The sequence below is a fragment of the Loxodonta africana genome, chromosome 10 (genome assembly GCF_030014295.1).
Source record: "Loxodonta africana isolate mLoxAfr1 chromosome 10, mLoxAfr1.hap2, whole genome shotgun sequence".
NCBI lineage: Eukaryota > Metazoa > Chordata > Mammalia > Proboscidea > Elephantidae > Loxodonta > Loxodonta africana.
Genome location: NC_087351.1, coordinates 5570374 through 5593688, shown reverse-complemented (window position 1 = coordinate 5593688; position 23315 = coordinate 5570374). Strand labels below are relative to the sequence as shown.

The 23315-nt window shown below is 40.2% G+C and overlaps 1 protein-coding gene across 4 annotated transcripts in view; it reads left to right on the top strand.

Annotated features, from left to right (window-relative positions):
• The window catches only part of GALK2 (galactokinase 2), a 223618-nt gene that overhangs the window by 56401 nt on the left and 143902 nt on the right, over positions 1-23315 (top strand). For 2 of the 4 annotated variants that reach the window (XM_064291986.1, XM_064291989.1), the window contains exons 5-6: positions 1080-1226; positions 19241-19276. The exons of 1 other annotated variant lie outside the window; for it this stretch is intronic. In XM_064291986.1, the coding sequence (XP_064148056.1) occupies positions 1080-1226; positions 19241-19276 (183 nt within the window). The remainder of the gene's footprint in view (positions 1-1079; positions 1227-19240; positions 19277-23315) is intronic. One more of the 4 variants, XM_064291987.1, reaches the window with a different exon arrangement.

Below are 23315 nucleotides of genomic sequence, written 5' to 3'. Positions count from 1 at the left end.
AATTTCTTCCTAGAATAATATGTATGATGAAATGCATGATTGTGTAATATAATAGCATTGCATACTTCGGTGTGGAGTCTTTTGAGTAATTTACAAATATGATGATACTCTTTTTAAAGGAAGAGGTGGCCTTGAACTTGTTTTTAATCCTAAACCATGAAGGTTAGGATATGATATCATCGGAGGCATCTTAATCCTTGATTTTCATCTAAATAGCCTAAGAGCTTTCCATCTTTAGATCACGGTTTGATTCTTTCTTTGGACTTTCCTATTTGCAGAAATAGTGTTTCCCTGCATTGTGCAGGGTCTGCATTCTCACTTGTGGCTGAATTGTAATTGGACTCTCTTGAAAACTACCATATGGCTAAATTGTATCTATGAACTCTAGTAAAACTCTGGATTTTCTCATATAGCTGACTTGCATTAAATCACAGTGACAGTATGCTGGCCCAGGTCTCTAACTGCAGTGGAGAAGTTATCAACGGGAATCAGAGACCTGGGCTCTATTCCCAGCTCCCTCTTTATGTGAAGTGTGATCTTGGGAAGGTCTCTTAATCTCCTTGTGCCCAGGTGCTTCCACCAGTAAAGCAGAACTGAGAAAGTCTGGAACTGTTTTCTTCAGAGGACCTTCTGAAGAAAGCCATTCCGTAAAAAAACAGCCACTATTTGGGTTAAGACTTTTATTGTTATCAATGTGCTTGATAGAGATTTAACCTTTCTCTCAAATAATTGTGTATGTTTTGCTTCATACTTGAGAAAATGAATTATAATTGTTTTATATATATTTTTTATATTCATTCAAATTGACTGATAGTCAAGAAAAGGAATATTCAAGACACATTTAGGAAATAGATCAGGAGTTTTTTGTTGAACAAAGGAAAAAGTAATCTTCAGATTACCTTACCCTATGGCCAAGAGCCATTAAATAAAATATCATGTTTGAATTGTATAAGTAGTTTCTGTAAATAGTAAAATAAGTCCATCAATAGACTTAAGCTCTGTGGGGGAATGAAAGAACATTTCTATTACTTCCTGATTTAACAGTAAATTTGCTAGTGCAGTTTCTCCTCTATTTTTAGGAACACTTTGGTCTTAGTAACCTGACTGGAATGAATTGCCTGGTAGATGGAAACATCCCACCGAGTTCTGGCCTCTCCAGCTCCAGCGCTCTGGTCTGTTGTGCTGGCTTGGTAACACTCACAGCCCTGGGAATGAGCCTGTCTAAGGTAACTAACTTTGAACGTAAGCCTCTTTCAACAACCTTTTTTTCAAAGCCATGAGCATCTAAATCTTGAAGTCACAATACCTCCCTCTGAAAAACTTTGATTTACCTGCAAGGACAGCTCAAGTGGGCAAGTCCTGCTTCTGATGAAACCACTCTAAGGTAGGTGATACCCTCCAAACACGGAGCGGATCTGTGAATAAGTGTGCTAAAATGCTCTTGGCTAAAGTCTGGAGTTTGAATGCATGGATATCTTTTCCCATCACCTCATTAGCAAGTTAAATTTAGAGCAAGAAATTTTGGGCCTCGTAGTTGAGCCTGCTTATTTTCACACAAAACCTTAAATTAAATATTTGACAAGCACTGGGTAAGAAGGGTAAAAAGATCAGGCAATAAAGGAACTGAGCAACATATCTGTTTATGCCAGCAAGTTAGTCACTGAAAGAAACTTGTTTTTCTTTTTTTTGCATTACAAAGAGGAAAAGCTTATTTAAAGCAAACATAAATCCTGCAGGAGGTCAGAAAGCCTTAGTTCCCATAAATCTCTGACTTTGCAGGCCAGAGGAGGTGTGCTCAGCTTTAAGTGATGCTTTAGAGTTCTGGCCTAAATAAAATGTTGTCATTCACTCTTTTTACCCCGTGTACATACACTGGTAAGTTTACAGATGGTTTAAAAACACAGACTGGCATTAGGCGAATCAAGATAGAGTCAGGCACGTGCTTAGGTGCTTTTAAGCCTGCTAAAATTTTCAGTTTCAGTATTTTAAATGTAGAAGGAAAGGGATAAATGAAGGAGAAAGCAAGGACTCAGAATTCTTATCTTAGCTGTCCTATGTAACTATACATCATTATCTCCTTGTGAGCAGTGACTTATTTGGGGGAAAGGGTAGCTAACTTATTATCATTTATTTTTTCAGGGGAAAGAGAGCAGGACAAAGGAAGTCCCTATGTCAAATGTGTTTCCCCTGGTCCTGTATTTAATCCGATAGTTTCTTCATTTGTTTCTTGTTTGTTCATTTGTTCATCTCTCAACCTTTATGAATTTAATGGCTACTTTGTACCAAGCAATGTTGTAGGCATATGACCTAAGAGGGGAATTAACATCCACTGCCATTGAGTTGGTTGGGTTGCCATTGAGTTGATTCTTACTCATGGCCACCCTGTGTGTAGAGACAATAGGCAATTATAATGGAGCTGAAAAGTGGGTGAGTATATAATGGAGATGTAGGTGGTGAGCATATAATAACGCTGAGAGGTGGGTGAGTATATAATAGAACTGATAAGTGGGTGAGTATATAATAGAGCTGAGAGGCGGGTGAGTATATAATAGAGCTGATGGGGGTGAGTGCATAATAGAGCTGATAGGGGGTGAGTGTATAATAGAGCTGATGGGGCTGAGTGTGTAATAGAGCTGACAGGTGGGTGAGTGTATAATAGAGCTGATGGGGGTGAGTGTATAATAGAGCTGATGGGAGTGAGTGTGTAATAGAGCTGATGGGGATGAGTGTATAATAGAGCTGATAGGATGATGAGTGTATAGTAGAGCTGATAGGCGGGTAAGTGTATAATAGAGGTGATGGGGGTGAGTGTATAATAGAGCTGATAGGCGGGTGAGCGTATAATAGAGCTGATAGGCGGGTGAGTGTATAATAGAGCTGATAGGCGGGTGAGTGTATAATAGAGCTGATGGGGGTGAGTGTAAAATAGAGCTGATAGGGGTGAGTGTATAATAGAGCTCATAGGTGGGTGAGTGTATAATAGAGCTCATAGGTGGGTGAGTGTATAATAGAGCTGATGGGGTTGAGTGTATAATAGAGCTGATGGGGGTGAGTGTATAATAGAGCTGATGGGGGTGAGTGTATAATAGAGCTGATGGGGGTGAGTGTATAATAGAGCTGATGGGGGTGAGTGTATAATAGAGCTGATAGGCGGGTGAGTGTATAATAGAGCTAATAAGTGGGTGAGTAGTGTGTTATGGGAGCAGATCTAACCCAGGTTTAGAGACCATAGGACATCTAAGCTGAGACATCAAGGACTCAAGGATTTGTAGATGTTCATCAAGCAACAATGAAAGCATGACAACATTGATAACACCTAAGAAGCATGTATCAAGTGGAGGGAGCCCCATATAGAGATATAGAGAAAGATAAGGGGAATATCATACATACATATAGTATTACTCAGCTATAAAGAGAAATGAAGTACTGATACATGCCATACCATGAATGGACCTTGAAAACATTGTGCTGAGTGAAATAAGCTAGTCATAAAGGAACAAATATTGTATGATTCCACTTAAAGATGAAATATCTAGGATAGGCAGTGTACAGAGACCTAAGTTTATAAGTGATTACTGGGGCAGCTGGAAGGGAGGGAGGAGAAAAGGAGACTTATTGCTTAGGCGACACTGAGAGTCTGTTAAAGGTGATGGAAAAATTTGGAAATACGTAGGAGGTAATGGTTGAATCACATGATACACATAACTAATGCCACTGGATTGTACACATGCAGAATGTTGAAATGACAAGTGATTTGTTACGTGTATATTTACCAAAAAAAAAAGGGAAACAAAGGAGCTCAGTATGACTGGAGGATACGGTAATTTAGATGGCAGGATAGGAAAACAGATGCCGGGCCTTGTAAACCGTGCTGAGGGATTTAGGCTTCATCCCAGTAGCAGTGGGAAACCATTGCGGGGTTTTAGGGAGAGAGAGACGTGATCATATCTGTATTTTAGGAAGATCACCCTGGCTGTATCATAAATTCTGGATTTGAGGGTAACAGCATTGGCAGTTGTGAGATGATGTGGGCTAGGGAAGTGGCAGTGAGGATAAAGAGAAAAATATGATAAATTCAGGGTACATCTCAGATAGAATCAATAGGAATTGGCCATTAATTGGTTGTGTGGATGGGGGACAGCAAAGAGTCAAAGATTATACCCAGGTCTCTGGGTTGGTATGATCCTAAGAATGAGGAGTATAGATGGAAAAATAAGTTTGAGGGGAAAGCTAAAATGTTGAATGTGAGGAATTTATGGACATAATACTGGAGTTATCTAGTATTTAGTTATCAAAAAATGTCTCTGAAGTTCAGGAGAGTGATCTGGACTTATATGGTGTATTTGAGAATCATTGGTATATAAATGGTTTTTGAAGCTGTAGGAGTGATGAGAACATCCAGAGGTAGCATGTAGGTAGGAAGATAAGGAAGACTAGGACAGGGCCCTGACAAACATGAGCACTTGAGAGATGGCCAGAGGAGGAGGCGTCCACTGGAGAGACTCAGGAGTAGTCAGATAGGCCCAGAAGGCAAGACAACAAGACAAGGAGAGGAGTGTTTTATGACAGGAGTGGTGGTGGTGTCGATGCTGCTGAGAGGTTAAGTAAGACAAGGCTGGAGGAGGACCCACTGTATTTAGCCAGCAGGAAGTTGTGCAGAACTTTGGTCAGGACGGTTTAAGATAAAAACAGAAAAAAACCAAACCTGTTGCTGTCAAGTTGATTCCAACTCATAGCGATACTATAGGGCAGAGCAGAACTGCCCCATAGAGTTTCCAAGGAGCACCTGGTAGATTCAAACAGCCGAGCTTTCGGTTAACAGCCATAGCATTTAACCACTATACCACCAGGGTTTCCAGTTTAAGATAGGAATGGGTTAAAGGGTCTGTGGAGGCAAGAAAGTGGAAAAGCTCAGTTGATAAAAGTCTGGCTGTGCGTGAGAAGGAGGAAATTGGGTGGCTGAAGGAGAGTGTGAAGACAAGGAATTAAGTTCTTTTTTAGTGGAAAGATTGATGAATCTTATTTTTCGCATTTTTTTCTGGACCTTAGATGGTGTGAATATGTAAGGGAAAAGAAAAAATAAAAAGAAACACTTGAACCTTCAAAATTAAACTATGGAGGCGTATGAGTTTTCAAAGTCAAACATTGCAAATGTACTTTTGTCAGCACTGTATAACTCCAGGAGCCCTGGTGGTGCAGTGGGTTAAGCTCTATGGCTGCTGACCAAAAAGTTTAGCAGTTCAAATCCACCAGCCGCTCCTTGGAAACCCTATGGGGCAGTTCTACTCTGTTCTATAGGGTCGCTATGAGTCTGAATCGACTCCACAGCAACGGGTATGGTTTAGTTCAGTTTTTTTTTTTTTTTTTAATTTACCTCCGATGCCTAGAGCTTAAAGGGAACAGTGTGTATCTTCTGGCTTTCCCACTAGCCTAAGCTATGATAATAGTGCTTATAATTCCTAGGACAGAGCATAATAGCTATTTAGAGAGTCTCTGCTGTAGTGAGACAGACTTTGGGACTAAAAGGAAGCCCCTAATTTGCTCAGACTCTGTAATTAAATGCCAACTATATATGTGACTCTTGTAAAAATTTTAGCACATAAGAACTTGAGGAACTTTAGAGATGAACTAATTCAAAATCTTCTTTTTATTGATATGTCATTCAGTGTCCTGGTAAAAAACAAATGACACCTAAAATGCAACTTGAAGATGTTTTAATAAAGAAACTCTTCACAGAGGTGTGTGCAGGGTCAAGGGAACCAACTAGGAATAATGAAGCTAAAAGCCATTATACTCAGGAGCTATGGCTGTAGAGTAAGGTCACCAGAAATGCAATAAGGCAGAAAAGAGTGAGGCTAATGGGGTGAGAGGGTTGGGGATAGAAGTGAGTGTTGGCGGGCGAGGGGAGTTGTCCACAGAGGAGAGCCTCCTAGGATACAGAGAATGGAGGGGCAGGGGCAATCAGAAGGTAAACAGCCTGTTTGATAAGAAAACTAAGTCCCTCAAGAGAGTGGTGACCGATCCCCTTCTAATTATGTGTATATTAAGTATACCTCATTTTAGTTGCAGACAACTACTACTGCACATGGAGTATGATAAGTAGATGTGGAACTTGTTAATTCATTACTAAATTAAATGTTGCATGTCTGAAATCAGCAAAATGAGATGGGACCTCTGGAAGAAACTCTGGAAGCCAGGAATTATGAATCAGAATGTGACTGGTAAAGAGTATATGATGGGATTAGAAAATAAATAAATAAATAAATAAATATGTGAAAAAGAAAAGGCTAGAGACTCCTGGTTTCAAGATGTCAGAGTAAAGACATATCTACTCTTTCTTTCTAATCCCCTCATTCAACCTTCTTTCTAAAAAATTACCAGGAACAACGGAGAAAACAAACAAACAAAAAAATAAAGCACAAGCTCCATCCTTGATGAACCAAGGAGACATAAATAGCCCCAAACCAGAAGATACTAAGATTGGAAAGTAGATAGCAGAATGGCTCATGACTTAGCAGAGTGGGAAAGGTCAGAGGCAAGTGCTCCTGGAGGGAGATGCAGATGGAAAGCCAGCTGACTCATCCCGTGGCTGTCTGGACAGGCTCAGGAATCAGAGGCACTTGCTACCACAGAAGGCAAAGTCTCTATGAGGAGCAGTTAGACACTCAGGCCTTGCATTTACCTGGCTCAGTCGGGAAACCATTTCCCCCCACTTTTGCAGGAAGGAGTCTCTGGAAAAACAACCAGAGATCTTCTGGACTTGGACACAGTGAGCACTGAAAGAGGTAGGATAACTGCTCAAGGACATTCTATTCCCCAGCAGTGAAATGGAGTTGAGAACTGGAGAACTCAGGGACGTTCTGTACCACAGCGGTGAACTGGAATTGAGAACTGGAGCACTCAAGGACGTTCTGCACCCCAGCAGTGAACTGGAATTGAGAACTGGAGAACTGAAAGACGTTCTGCACCCCAGCAGTGAACTGGAATTGAGAACTGGAGCACTCAAGGACGTTCTGCACCCCAGCAGTGAACTGGAATTGAGAACTGGAGAACTGAAGGACGTTCTGCACCCCAGCAGTGAACTGGAATTGAGAACTGGAGCACTCAAGGACGTTCTGCACCCCAGCAGTGAACTGGAATTGAGAACTGGAGAACTGAAGGACGTTCTGCACCCCAGCAGTGAACTGGAATTGAGAACTGGAGCACTCAAGGACGTTCTGCACCCCAGCAGTGAACTGGAATTGAGAACTGGAGAACTGAAGGACGTTCTGCACCCCAGCAGTGAACTGGAATTGAGAATTGGAGAACTCAAGGATGTTCTGCTCCCCAGCAGTGAACTGGAATTGAGAACTGGAGAACTCAAGGACGTTCTGCACCCCAGCAGTGAACTGGAATTGAGAATTGGAGAACTCAAAGATGTTCTGCTCCCCAGCAGTGAACTGGAATTGAGAACTGGAGAACTTAAGGACGTCCTGCACCCCAGCAGTGAAATTCCCGGCTCCCCTGCTCTGGCCAGTGTCAGCACATGCAGCCTCTCTGCCATACACCCCTCCAGGAGTATTGGAGGATGCTTTTCAGGGGAACTGAGCCATCCCAGAGAAAAGACCTATAGATACTGACATTTGATGACCTTCTCACCCCCAAAATTGTCTACCTACTCTCTGACTCTATGAAAAGCCCATTTTCAAAGCTTGCTATCAGCATTTTAGTGACTCTTCAATATGAAGGGACACCAAAGGATAATCAGGCTTTGAAAGAAAGCCTCCACTGTGAAGCAGAGCGATCAAGCAAGCAAACAAAAACAAACCAACCAAGAGCAATGAGGCACACAGAGGAAACAGACAATGCTGGGAGCAGAATACTTCAGAGAAGCCAGAGGGTCCTCAGAGAGAGAAAATACTATATCCTTCAAACAATAGTAGAATTTTTTTTTTTTTAAACAAAGGAACAGATCAAAGGCAAGTGCTTTTGTGTATTAAAAATGATATCCGAGACAAAAATTCAGTAAAAGGATTGGAAGAACCCTTTGATAAAGTAGGAAAAAAAAGAGAGATGGACAATAAGAGAAAGATAGGAACATTTATGGATTAATCCCAGTGATCCAATATCCAGGTAGAAAGGAGAAACAGAGAAAACAGTGGTTAGAAAATTATTTTTTAAAGAGAATATTTCTCTAAACTGAAAATGTGACATCTCAGATTGAAAAAGCTCACTGGGTACTCAGCATTATAAATGAAAAAGACCCAAGCCAAAGCATGTCATCTAGGCATTTCCAAACAAGTCTTAATAATTAACACAGTGGACATGGATTTGGCCAAATTTTTGGACTAACTTTATTGAGAAGGACGGGGGGAGGTGGATATAAGAAGGACTGGGGGAGGTGGATATAAGAAGGACTGGGGGAGGTGGATATAAGAAGGACTGGGGAAGGTGGATATAAGAAGGACTGGGGGAGGTGGATATAAGAAGGACTGGGGGAGGTGGATATAAGACAGCTGAATTCCTCACTTGCCATAATAGGAAGGCGACAGATAAAGCCTTAAATGGAGTAACCAGGACATGACATTTTGCTCAGATTATTTGGTGATTTGAAGTAACCTAAAAAAGCAAGAATTAAGAGTAGAAAGTGTTTGCACTGGGCATAAGGATTAGGGAGTTGGGGCTGGGGACTGCTTTTTGTTGTTGTTATAAGCCTTTTAGCTTCAGGTGACCCGTAAGATTACATGTATATATCCCTTTAGTGAAAGGAAAAATTGAATAAAACTAAAAAAAAGGATAGAGAGAAGGGGTAAGTGGAATGAAAGGTAAGATGGGCAGTGGGTGACCCGGCTGAGTGCAGTTGGTGAAACTACAGACTGGAGGATGAAGAGGCAAGAAGGGGCTCAATGAGGCGAGGCTGGAGACTGAGAACAGATAGGCACTGGAATGTTACCAAGTCAGGAAAGCCTAAGGAGAAGCTTTTTGAAGGATTTTAGATGAAAGAATCCAAGAAAATATAGGCATCTTCTATATAACCATATTAAATATTTATGCACCCAATGACAGGGCTGCAAGATACATAAATCAAATTTTAACAGAACTGAAAAGTGAGATAGACACCTCCACAATTATAGTAGGAGACTTCAACACACCACTTTCGGAGAAGGACAGGACATCCAGTAAGAAGCTCAATAGAGACACAGAAGACCTAATTACAGCAATCAACCAACTTGACTTCATTGACTTATACAGAACTCTCCACCCAACTGCTGTGAAGTATACTTTTTTTTCTAGCGCACATGGAACATTCTCTAGAATAGACCACATATTAGGTCATAAAACAAACCTTTGCAGAATCCAAAACATCGAAATTTTACAAAGCATCTTCTCAGACCACAAGGCCATAAAAGTAGAAATCAATAACAGAAAAACTAGGGAAACAAATCAAATACTTGGAAACTGAACAATACCCTCCTGAAAAAAGACTGGGCTATAGAAGACATTAAGGAGGGAATAAGGAAATTCATAGAATACAACGAGAATGAAAACACTTCCTATCAAAACCTCTGGGAAACGGCAAAAGCAGTGCTCAGAGGCCAATTTATATCGATAAATGCACACATACAAAAAGAAGAAAGAGCGAAAATCAGAGAACTGTCCCTACAATTTGAACAAATAGAAAGTGAGCAACAAAAGAACCCATCAGGCACCAGAAGAAAACAAATAATAAAAATTAGAGCTGAACTAAATGAATTAGAGAACAGAAAAACAATTGAAAGAATTAACAAAGCCAAAAGCTGGTTCTTTGAAAAAATTAACAAAATTGATAAACCATTGGCTAGACTGACTAAAGAAATACAGGAAAGGAAAAAAATAACCCAAATAAGAAACGAGAAGGGCCACATCACAACAGACACAACTGAAATTAAAAGAATCATATCAGATTATTATGAAAAACTGTACTCTAACAAATTTGCAAACCTAGAAGAAATGGATGAATTCCTGGAAAAACACTACCTACCTAAACTAACACAATCAGAAGTAGAACAACTAAATAGACCCATAACAAAAAAAGAGATTGAAACGGTAATCAAAAAACTCCCAACAAAAAAAAGCCCTGGCCCGGATGGCTATACTGCAGAGTTCTACCAAACTTTTAGAGAAGAGATAACACTACTACTAAAGGTATTTCAAAGCATAGAAAATGACGGAATACTATCTAACTCATTCTATGAAGCCACCATCTCCCTGATACCAAAACCAGGTAAAGACATCACAAAAAAAGAAAATTACAGACCTATATCCCTCATGAACATAGATGCAAAAATCCTCAACAAAATTCTAGCCAATAGAATTCAACAACATATCAAAAAAAAATAATTCACCACGACCAAGTGGGATTTATACCAGGTATGCATGAAGGCTGGTTTAATATTAGAAAAACCATTAATGTAATCCACCATATAAATAAAACAAAAGACAAAAACCACATGATCTTATCAATTGATGCAGAAAAGGCATTTGACAAAGTCCAACACCCATTTATGATAAAAACTCTCACCAAAATAGGAATTGAAGGAAAATTCCTCAACATAATAAAGGGCATCTAGGCAATTTTTTTTTTTTTTTATGCAAAGCCAACAGCCAACATCACTCTAAATGGAGAGAGCCTGAAAGCATTTTCCTTGAGAATGGGAACCAGACAAGGATGCCCTTTATCACTGCTCTTATTCAACATTGTGCTAGAAGTCCTAGCCAGAGCAATTAGGCTAGACAAAGAAATAAAGGGCATCCGGATTGGCAAAGAGGAAGTAAAATTATCTCTATTTGCAGATGACATGATCTTATACACAGAAAACCCCAACGAATCCACCAGAAAACTACTGAAACTAATAGAAGAGCTTGGCAGAGTCTCAGGTTATAAAATAAACATACAAAAATCACTTGGATTCCTCTATATCAACAAAAAGAACATCGAAGAGGAAATCACCAAATCAATACCATTCACAGTAGCCCCCAAGAAGATAAAATACTTAGGAATAAATCTTACCAAGGATGTAAAAGACCTATACAAAGAAAACTACAAAGCTCTACTACAAGAAATTCAAAAGGACATACTTAAGTGGAAAACATACCTTGCTCATGGATAGGAAGACTTAACATAGCAAAAATGTCTATTCTACCAAAAGCCATCTACACATACAATGCACTTCCGATCCAAATTCCAATGTCATTTTTTAATGTGATAGAGAAACAAATCACCAACTTCATATGGAAGGGAAAGAAGCCTCGGATAAGCAAAGCATTACTGAAAAAGAAGAAGAAAGTGGGAGGCCTCACTCGACCTGATTTCGGAACCTATTATACAACTGCAGTAGTCAAAACAGCCTGGTACTGGTACAACAACAGACACATAGACCGGTGGAACAGAATTGAGAACCCAGATATAAATCCATCCACATATGAGCAGCTGATATTTGACAAAGGCCCAGTGTCAGTTAATTGGGGAAAAGATAGTCTTTTTAACAAATGGCACTGGCATAACTGGATATCTATTTGCAAAAAAATGAAACAGGACCCATACCTCACGCCATGCACAAAAACTAACTCCAAGTGGATCAAAGACCTAAACATAAAGACTAAAATGATAAAGATCATGGAAGAAAAAATAGGGACAACGTTAGGAGCCCTAATACAAGGCATAAACAGAATACAAAACATTACCAAAAATGACGAAAAGAAACCAGATAACTGGGAGCTCCTAAAAATCAAACACCTATGCTCATCTAAAGACTTCACCAAAAGCGTAAAAAGACCACCTACAGACTGGGAAAGAATTTTCAGCTATGACATCTCCAACCAGCTCCTGATCTCTAAAATCTACGTGATTCTGTCAAAACTCAACCACAAAAAGACAAACAACCCAATCAAGAAGTGGGCAAAGGATATGAACACACACCACACTAAAGAAGATATTCAGGCAGCGAACAGATACATGAGAAAATGCTCTCGATCATTAGCCATTAGAGAAATGCAAATTAAAACTACGATGAGATTCCATCTCACTCCAGCAAGGCTGGCATTAATCCAAAAAACTCAAAATAATAAATGTTGGAGAGGCTGCGGAGAGATTGGAACTCTTATACACTGCTGGTGGGAATGTAAAATGGTACAACCACTTTGGAAATCTATCTGGCGTTATCTTAAACAGTTAGAAATAGAACTATCATACAACCCAGAAATCCCACTCCTCCCAATATACCCTAGAGAAACAAGAGCCTTCACACAAACAGATCTATGCACACCCATGTTTATTGCAGCTCTGTTTACAATAGCAAAAAGCTGGAAGCAACCAAGGTGTCCATCAACGGATGAATGGTCAAATAAATTGTGGTATATCCATACAATGGAATACTATGCATCGTTAAAGAACAGTGACGAATCTGTGAAACATTTCATAACATGGAGGAACCTGGAAGGCATTATGCTGAGCGAAATTAGTCAGAGGCAAAAGGACAAATATTGTGTAAGACCACTGTTATAAGATCTTGAGAAATAGTATAAACTGAGAAGAACACATACTTTTGTGGTTACGAGGGGGAGAGGGAGGGAGGGTGGGAGAGGGTTTTACTGCTTAATTAGTAGATAAGAACTGCTTTAGGTGAAGGGAAGGACAGTACTCAATACATGGAAGGTGAGCTCAACTGGACTGGACCAAAAGCAAAGAAGTTTCCAGGATAAACTGAATGCTTCAAAGGTCAGCGGAGCAATGGGACCATGGTTTAAGGGGACTTCTAAGTCAATTGGGAAAATAATTCTATTATGAAAACATTCTGCATCCCACCTTGAAATGTGGCATCTGGGGTCTTAAATGCTAACAAGTGGCCATCTAAGATGCATCAATTGGTCTCAACCCACCTGGATCAAAGGAGAATGAAGAACACCAAGGTCACACGATAACTAAGAGCTCAAGAGACAGAAAGGGCCACATGAACCAGAGACCTACATCATCCTGAGACCAGAAGAACTAGTTGGTGCCCTGCCACAACCGATGACTGCCCTGACAGGGAGCACAACAGAGAACCCCTGAGGGAGCAGGAGATCAGTGGGATGCAGACCCCAAATTCTCACAAAAAGACCATACTTAATGGTCTGACTGAGACTAGAGGAATCCTGGCGGTCATGGTCCCCAAACCTTCTGTTGGCCCAGTACAGGAACCATTCCCGAAGACAACTCATCAGACATGAAAGGGACTGGACAGTGGGTAGGAGAGAGATGCTGATGAAGAGTGAGCTAATTATATCAGGTGGACACTTGAGACTGTGTTGGCATCTCCTGTCTGGAGGGTGGATGGGAGGATAGAGAGAGTTGGAAGCTGGCAAAATTGTCACGAAAGGAGAGACTGGAAGGGCTGACTCATTAGGGGGAGAGCAAGTGGGAGTACAGAGTAAGGTGTATATAAACTTATATGTGACAGTCTGACTTGATTTGTAAACGTTCACTTGAAGCGCAACAAAAGTTAATAAAAAAAAAAAAAATTAGGCGTCTTCTGCTTAGTGGCAATAGTCCATCCCGAAAATTAGATATTCTGCACAAAAACAACATGAAACGACAGCCTATTTCTTATTGTTTTATACAGGAAAAGTTACAATGCATTACACATCAGCTCAGAACTTCTTGCCAATTTCTTATAATATTAGGGAATCACGGTAAAAATTCCTATATATAGATAACATGAAAATAGGGAGAAAAATGCTGAAAACAGTATTCTAGAAAATCAAACCATCAGCAATTGCTTAACATGTAGTAAACACTGTATGTCCTCTCTGCTGATACTTGGTGTCCCACTATTCTATATACTATTTTGTTAAAATACTCTATTGGCGTTTTGAGATGTAAATATAATTTTTTTTTCCTATATAAACACCAGCCAAAAAGTGTCGTATTGAGAGATAAACACAGTCTATGAAATTTGAGTATCCAAAACCTAGAGTTGTTCCACCAGGAAAAAGTGAATTGGTGAGGTGTTTTGCTGGGTATGCCTGTACTTTGTTAGCTCAGGATTCAGGTTGCTCTGGACTTGTGTCCAGCTTCTGTCTATTCCCAGAGTTATCCTTGGAGGCCAAGAAAAAGGACCAAGTGCCTCTTAGGATCTTAGATTAGAGATAGCTGGCTGGCTTGCAACCCTAAAAGCTAGTCTTGGATGGAAAGGTGCGTTAGGCTGACTTTTACCCACCAATTCCTCTCTTTGGGGCAGGGGTGTGGATTTTGAATTCATGAGATAGTGGACGGAGCAAGTGATGTTCAGATGACCCACTTTCAAGGATTTGAGGGGAATAGTCCCAGGAGTATAGAGCTGAGCTACATTTTTCATACTGAAGTCTCAGGAGGAGAAACCCCTGTATTACCTTGGTTGATGAAAGTTGAAATGACCAACAGGTGTAATGGAGCAATAGGGTAGGGGAGTGTTCTGTGTGTAGATGTCTTTGTAAAAAACACCATTCATGTGACTCTGAGTGGCCCAGAATGTGACTGGGCATAAACCCTTCCTTTGCGAGTTGCTGTTCATTGAGAATCCTGGGAAGCTTATGTTTCGGGAGCAAGAATCCTGTTCATTATTGAGAAGCTTGGAAACCTGAGTTTGTGAGGGAGTCCATCCCAGAGAAGGTAGGCCTTTCAGCCGTGGTATAAATTTCCTATTTTAAGTCTTGGAATAATTCAAATAATTATTGAACACTGTTCAAGGCATCAGGGATACAACTGTGGACAACATAGATGAAGCCCCCGTTTTCATGGAACTTATACGCTGGTGGTGGTGGTGGGGAGAAAGAATGAACAGCTGTACAAAGAATATATAGTACAATAGGAGTGAGGCCTATGAAGAAAAATAGGCTGCAGGAAGGGGAAGCTCTCTAAGGAGGGGGCATTTCAACCAAGAGCTGAGTGAGTGAGCCGCGTGAATATCCCAGACATCACGGGCAGAGGGAGCAGCGAGTGCAGGAGCCCTGAGATGAGAGGATGTTCTAGAAACAGCAAAGGGCGGTGTGGCTGGGGCGCAGTGAGGGAAAGGCACAGTAGGGCTGTGAGCAGGGTATAGCAAGATATGATTTGCATTGATAGACTTCTTTCTGCTGGGAGTACCATACTGTGCCCGATACAGCAAGAAAAGAAACAATTAAAAAAGAAAGAAAAGAAGTGGCAATATCCTTATGGAACTTAAATGCTCACAGTATAATGCAAACAAAAGCCTTAGTGGCCTTATACAAGTGGTGAAGTGTTTTATATGCAAAAGAGGACTAGGCTTGAAAGAATGGGTCCTTGATGGAGTTCACCAGTGATTTCAAGAAAGTGGTGAGTTCTAAGAAAGTTTTAAAGTAAGGAAAGACTGTGTCTTGACATAGTACTGAGGGGCCTAAGGGCATTGCAGGCAAGGGTGAACCGCTACGTGTATTATAAGCCATTCTCCAAGCCAGGCTTATAAATATATGTCAGCTGAGGCTTAGAAATTCTTATGCAGCCTCATGAAATTCCTTTTAAAAACTTATTTGACTACAGGGCGTTTTCTAATTGCTTAAGTCCCTGAACAGATTTAGTTAATTGAATTTCAGGGTCAAGTTAGTTGTGTAGACGTGGATTGATACTCTTTTAGAAAGTGTTTTTAAACTTCCAAATCTATACCGTGCAGGGGACCTTTGAGGTTCAGAAGCTGAGTGGTGGAATGTTCAAAGTCCTGTGCCAAATGTCCACGTTTTCACTTCCCTGTGTTTATAAGGGTAGTTCTCTTGAGAAAGTTTAAGGCTATATTTTTCTTTGCATATAGCTACATTTAAATTAAATATTTCTTGGTCTTCAGAAGGAGACCTTATGTTTAGAATGTAAAGACATGGTCTAAATTATAAAATAAAAAGAATCTCACAATTATACAAAAAATTTAAACTAAGATTTGTATGTTTTGATAGCGTGGTATAAGATTTTGGTACATGGTATAAGGAAAATCAGAAACCAGTCTGCGCTGTCACTAATTATTATGTTTAGAAGTCCACACAAGGACATTGTTTCAGTTTGGTTAGAGTAACAAAACCTCATCCATATGATGGTTAAGGAAAATAGCAGTTTCAGGCATCCCAGTCAGATGTTAACTGTTAACCAACTGCAGCAGCGTGGCCTCTGAGAGGATGGTAGGTGCGATCTCTGAATAGAATCTCTTTAAGTGTTGAGCGTGGATTGAAGCCATGGGCTTACTGGTATAAAAACCAGAAAGGCTTACTGCTAGCACTGGCTGGCCTGGTTTAAGTATGTTTGAAATTTTAAGTTAATATTTTTACTGTGTAATATGTTAACACAAAACCATTCACATAGTTTTATCGGTACAAAAGAACAAGAACAAAAAAATAAAGCTTCTCGGTTATGTGGGATGGCATTTATCTTTCTGGTTGTATTCATTTTTAGGAGTAGGAATGGATACTGAATCATTTATTTAATGATTTTGAGTAATTTGGATCCCCTTGGATGATGTGACTAAGCTATTTGATTGCAGATTAGAAGCCTTGCTTTGCAGAGGTTGTTTAGGTCACCTCTGATTTTTCTCCATTTCCTGTCCTAGGCTAAATACATGTTTACCTTTAGCATAAACCAAGGGAAGCAGACTAATTAGGGAATGCCAGATTGGAGGGGTATGGGTCACTATTTCCAAGTGGTTTCAAATGAAACCACTATTGCCACAAATATGAATGCCTGCATGCTTAGAGGTTGTGTTTTGAACTTTGTTGTGATCTTTAGATCCTTATCGTTATTAGGTTACTGTGTTTCCAGGCCTCCACACTTTGGCTTGCACCCAAGGATAAGTTAAAGTTTTCTAACTTTTAAAGGATTAACTGGAGCAACACAGGTGGTGTTATGTACACTGCACATGCGTAGCCCTTACCTTTACCGTACGCAGCAGAAATAGCACCTGAAGATGAAAACACAAGGAGAGATGCATGTCATCTACTCGTATGTATTTCTGTTTCATAGAGGTGACGATAGGCCTCATGGCTAAGAGTTAACTCTCTGCTGACCCACGGGCCTGTAGGACAGTGAAAGGCTCCACCTTTGTGACCAGGTCACTCTGTAACTGGTCGTAACCTCCCTCTTACAAAAAACTGAGAGCCCAAGTGCTCTTCTGTTAAATTCACAGGGATAAAGAATCAGTTGAGCTGCCTGAGTACCTCCAGTTCTCTGACCTTCCTGTAGGTAGGAGATTTTGGAAAAGTTTAGGGAAAGAGCTTAGCAAGAAAATAGGTAAGTCAGGAAAGCAAACCAGTAGTCAGGAAAGTTTTTGTAAGCGTGCAAAGTTTTTTTTTTTTTTTGTGTGTGTGTGTGAGTGATTTTTTTTTAATTTTTATAATTTTTATTGTGCTTTAAGTGAAAGTTTACAAATCAAGTCAGTCTCTCACAATAAAACGTATATACACCTTGCTACATACTCCCAATTACTCTCCCCCTAATGAGACAGCCTGCTCTCTCCCTCCACTCTATCTTTTCGTGTCCATTTCCCCAGCTTCTAACCCCCTCCACCCTCTCATCTCCCCTCCAGGGAGGAGAGGCCAACATAGTCTCAAGTGTCCACCTGATCCAAGAAGCTCACTCCTCACCAGCATCCCTTTCCAACCCATTGCCAGTCCAATGCATGTCTGAGGAGTTGGCTTCAGGAATGGTTCCTGTCCTGGGCCAACAGGGGGTCTGGGGGCCATGACCACCGGGGTCCATCTAGTCTCAGTCAGACCATTAAGTCTGGTCTTTTTATGAGAATTTGGGGTCTGCATCCCACTGCTCTCCTGCTCCCTCAGGGGTTCTCTGTTGTGTTCCCTGTCAGGGCACTCATCGGTTGTAGCCGGGCGCCATCTAGTTCTTCTGATCTCAGGATGATGTAGTCCCTGGTTTATGTGGCCCTTTCTGTCTCTTGGGCTCGTAATTGCCTTGTGTCCTTGGTGTTCTTCATTCTCCTTTGATCCAGGTGGGTTGAGACCAATTGATGCATCTTAGATGGCTGCTTGCTAGCATTTAAGACCCCAGACGCCACTCTTCAAAGTGGGATGCAGAATGTTTTCTTAATAGATTTTATTATGCCAATTGGCTTAGATGTGCCCTGAAACCATGGTCCCCAAACCCCTGCCCCTGCTACACTGGCCTTCGAAGCATTCAGTTTATTCAGGAAACTTTTTTGCTTTTGGTTTAGTCCAGTTGTGCTGACCTCCCCTGTATTGTGTGCTGTCTATTTCCCTTCACCTAAAGTAGTTCTCATCCACTATCTAATTAGTGAGTACCCCTCTCCCACCCTCCTTCCCTCCCCCCTCTCGTAACCACAAAAGAATGTTTTCTTCTCAGTTTAAACTATTTCTCAAGTTCTTATAATATGGTCTTATACAATATTGTCCTTTTGCAACTAATTTCACTCAGCATAATGCCATCCAGGTTCCTCCATGTTATGAAATGTTTCACAGATTCCTCACTGTTCTTTATCGATGTGTAGTATTCCATTGTGTGAGTATACCATAATTTATCCATTCATCCGTCGATGGGCACCTTGGTTGCTTCCAGGTTTTTGCTACTGTAAACAGTGCTGCAGTAAACATGGGTGTGCATATATCTGTTTGTGTAAAGGCTCTTATTTCCCTAGGATATATTCTGAGGAGAGGGATTGCTGGATTGTATGGTAGTTCTATTTCTAGCTTTTTAAGGAAGTGCCAAATCAATTTCCAAAGTGATTATACCATTTTACGTTCCTACCAGCAGTGTAGAAGTGTTCCAATCTCTGCACAGCCTCTCCAACATTTATTCTTTTGTGTTTTTTGGATTAATGCCAGCCTTGTTGGAGTGAGATGAGTTCTCATTGTAGTTTTGATCTGCATTTATCTAATTGCTAATGATTGTGAACATTTCCTCATGTATCTGTTAGCTACCTGAATGTCTTCTTTAGTGAAGTGTCTGTTTATATCTTTTACCCATTTTTAACTTGGGTTATTCGTCTTTTTGTAGTTGAGTTTTTACAGTATCATGTAGATTTTAGAGATCAGGCGCTGATCAGAAATGTCACAGCTAAAAACTTTTTCCCAGTCTGTAGGTAGTCTTTTTACTCTTTTGGTGAAGTCTTTGGATGAGCATAGGTGTTTGATTTTTAGGAGCTCCCAGTTATCTAGTTTTTCTTCTGCATTCTTAATAATGTTTTGTATACTGTTTATACCATGTATTAGGGCTCCTAATGTTGTACTCTGTCTATAGGGTCGCTATGAGTTGGAATTGACTCAACGGCACCAGGTAACGTTGTCCCTATTTTTTCTTTCATAATGTTTATCGTTTTAGATTTTAAATTTAGGTCTTTGTTTTTTTTTCTTCCTCCAAATTTTTTTTTTATTAACTTTTATTAAACTTCAAGTGAACGTTTACAAATCCAGTCAGTCTGTCACACATAAGTTTACATACATCTTACTCCGTACTCCCACTTCCTCTCCCCCTCTTGAGTCAGCCCTTTCATTCTCTCCTTTCGTGAGAATTTTGCCGGCTTCCCACTCTCTCTATCCTCCCATCCCCCCTCCAGACAAGAGTTGCCAACACAATCTCAAGTGTCCACCTGATATAATTAGCTCACTCTTCATCAGTGTCTCTCTCCCACCCGCTGACCAGTCCCTTTCATGTCTGATGAGTTGTCTTCGGGGATGGTTCCTGTCCTGTGCCAAGAGAAGGTCTGGGGAGCATGGCCGCCGGGATTCCTCTAGTCTCAGTCAGACCATTAAGTTTGGTCTTTTTGTGAGAATTTGGGGTCTGCATCCCACTGATCTCCTGCTCCCTCAGGGGTCCTCTGCTGTGCTCCCTGTCAGGGCAGTCATCGATTGTGGCCGGGCACCAACTAGTTGTTCAGGTCTCAGGGTGATGTAGGTCTCTGGTTCATGTGGCCCTTTCTGTCTCTTGGGCTCTTAGTTGTCGTGTGGCCTTGGTGTTCTTCATTTTCCTTTGCTTTTTTCCAGGTGGGTTGAGACCAATTGATGCATCTTAGATGGCCGCTTGTTAGCATTTAAGACCCCAGATGCCACATTTCAAAGTGGGATGCAGAATGATTTCATGATAGAATTATTTTGCCAATTGACTTAGAAGTCCCCGCAAACCATGTTCCCCAGACCCCCGCCCCTGCTCCGCTGACCTTTGCAGCATTCATTTTATCCCGGAAACTTCTTTGCTTTTGGTCCAGTCCAATTGAGCTGACCTTCCATGTATTGAGTGTTGTCTTTCCCTTCACCTAAAGCAGTTCTTATCTACTGATTAATCAATAAAAAACCCTCTCCCACCCTCCCTCCCTCCCCTCCTCATAACCACAAAAGTATGTGTTCTTCTCAGGTTTACTATTTCTCAAGATCTTATAATAGTGGACTTATACAATATTTGTCCTTTTGCCTCTGACTGATTTCACTCAGCATAATGCCTTCCAGGTTCCTCCATGTTATGAAATGTTTCAGAGATTCGTCACTGTTCTTTATCGATGCGTAGTATTCCATTGTGTGAATATACCACAATTTATTTACCCATTCATCCGCTGATGGACACCTTGGTTGCTTCCAACTTTTTGCTATTGTAAACAGAGCTGCAATAAACATGGGTATGCATATATCTGTTTGTGTGAAGACTCTTGTATCTTTAGGGTATATTCCGAGGAGTGGGATTTCTGGGTTGAATGGTAGTTCTATTTCTAACTGTTAAAGATAACGCCAGATAGAGTTCCAAAGTGGTTGTACCATTTTACATTCCCACCAGCAGTGTATAAGAGTTCCAATCTCTCCGCAGCCTCTCCAACATTTATTATTTTGTGTTTTTTGGATTAATGCCAGCCTTGCTGGTGTGAGATGGAATCTCATCGTAGTTTTAATTTGCATTTCTCTAATGGCTAATGATCGAGAGCATTTTCTCATGTATCTGTTGGCTGCCTGAATATCTTCTTTAGTGAAATGTGTGTTCATATCCTTTGCCCACTTCTTGATTGGGTTGTTTGTCTTTTTGTGGTTGAGTTTTGACAGAATCATGTAGATTTTAGAGATGAGGCGCTGGTCGGAGATGTCATAGCTGAAAATTCTTTCCCAGTCTGTAGGTGGTCTTTTTACTCTTTTGGTGAAGCCTTTAGATGAGCATAGGTGTTTGATTTTTAGGAGCTCCCAGTTATCGGGTTTCTCTTCATCATTTTTGGTAATGTTTTGTATTCTGTTTATGCCTTCTGTTAGGGCTCCCAGGGTTGTCCCTATTTTTTCTTCCATGATTTTTATCGTTTTAGTCTTTATGTTTAAGTCTTTGATCCACTTGGAGTTAGTTTTTGTGCATGGTGTGAGGTATGGGTCCTGTTTCATTTTTTTGCAAATGGATATCCAGTTATGCCAGCACCATTTGTTAAAAAGGCTATCTTTTCCCCAGTTAACTGACTCTGGTCCTTTGTCAAATATCAGCTGCTCATACGTGGATGGATCTATGTCTGGGTTCTCAATTCTGTTCCATTGGTCTATGTGCCTGTTGTTGTACCAGTACCAGGCTGTTTTGACTACTGTGGCTGTATAATAGGTTCTGAAATCAGGTAGAGTGAGACCTCCCACTTTCTTCTTCTATTTCAGTAATGCTTTACTTATCCGAGGCTTCTTTCCCTTCCATATGAAGTTGGTGATTTGTTTCTCCAACACATTAAAAAATGACATTGGAATTTGGATCAGAAGTGCATTGTATATATAGATGGCTTTTGGTAGAAGAGACATTTTTACTATGTTAAGTCTTCCTATCCATGAGCAAGGTATATTTTTCCACTTAAGTATGTCCTTTTGAATTTCTTGTAGTAGAGCTTTGTAGTTTTCTTTGTATAGGTCTTTTACATCCTTGGTAAGATTTATTCCTAAGTATCTTATCTTCTTGGGGGCTACAGTGAATGGTATTGATTTGGTTATTTCCTCTTCGGTGTTCTTTTTGTTGATGTAGAGGAATCCAAGTGATTTTTGTATGTTTATTTTATAGCCTGAGACTCTGCCAAACTCTTCTATTAGTTTCAGTAGTTTTCTGGAGGATTCCTTAGGGTTTTCTGTGTATAAGATCATGTCATCTGCAAATAGAGATAATTTTACTTCCTCTTTGCCAATCTGGGTGCCCTTTATTTCTTTGTCTAGCCTAATTGCCCTGGCTAGGATTTCTAGCACAATGTTGAATAAGAGCAGTGATAAAGGGCATCCTTGTCTGGTTCCCGTTCTCAAGGGAAATGCTTTCAGGTTCTCTCCATTTGGAATGATGTTGGCTGTTGGCTTTGCCTAGATGCCCTTTATTATGTTGAGGAATTTTCCTTCAATTCCTATTTTGGTGAGAGTTTTTATCATAAATGGGTGTTGGACTTTGTCAAATGCCTTTTCTGCATCAATTGATAAGATCATGTGGTTTTTGTCTTTTGTTTTATTTATATGGTGGATTACATTAATGGTTTTTCTAATATTAAACCAGCCTTGCATACCTGGTATAAATCCCACTTGATCAGGGTGAATCATTTTTTTGATGTGTTGTTGGATTCTATTGGCTAGAATTTTGTTGAGGATTTTTGCATCTATGTTCATGAGGGATATAGGTCTATAATTTTCTTTTTTTGTGATGTCTTTACCTGGTTTTGGTATCAGGGAGATGGTGGCTTCATACAATGAGTTGGGTAGTGTTCCATCATTTTCTATGCTTTGGAATACCTTCAGTAGTAGTGGTGTTAACTCTTCTCTGAAAGTTTGGTAGAACTCTGCAGTGAAGCCGTCCGGGCCAGGGCTTTTTTTTTGTTGGGAGTTTTTTGATTACCGTTTCAATCTCTTTTTTTGTTATGGGTCTATTTAGTTGTTCAACTTCTGAATGTGTTAGTTTAGGTAGGTAGTGTTTTTCCAGGAATTCATCCATTTCTCGTAGGTTTTCAAATTTGTTAGAGTACAGTTTTTCATAATAATCTGAAATGATTCTTTTAATTTCATTTGGTTCTGTTGTGATGTGGTCCTTCTCGTTTCTTATTCGGGTTATTTGTTTCCTTTCCTGTAGTTCTTTAGTCAGTCTAGCCAATGGTTTATCAATTTTGTTAATTTTTTTTAATAAGCAGCTTTTGGCTTTGTTAATTGTTTCAATTGTTTTTCTGTTCTCTAATTCATTTAGTTCAGCTCTAATTTTTATTATTTGTTTTCTACTGGTGCCTGATGGGTTCTTTTGTTGCTCACTTTCTATTTGTTCAAGTTGTAGGGACAGTTCTCTGATTTTGGCTCTTTCTTCTTTTTGTATGTGTGCATTTATTGATATAAATTGGCCTCTGAGCACTGCTTTT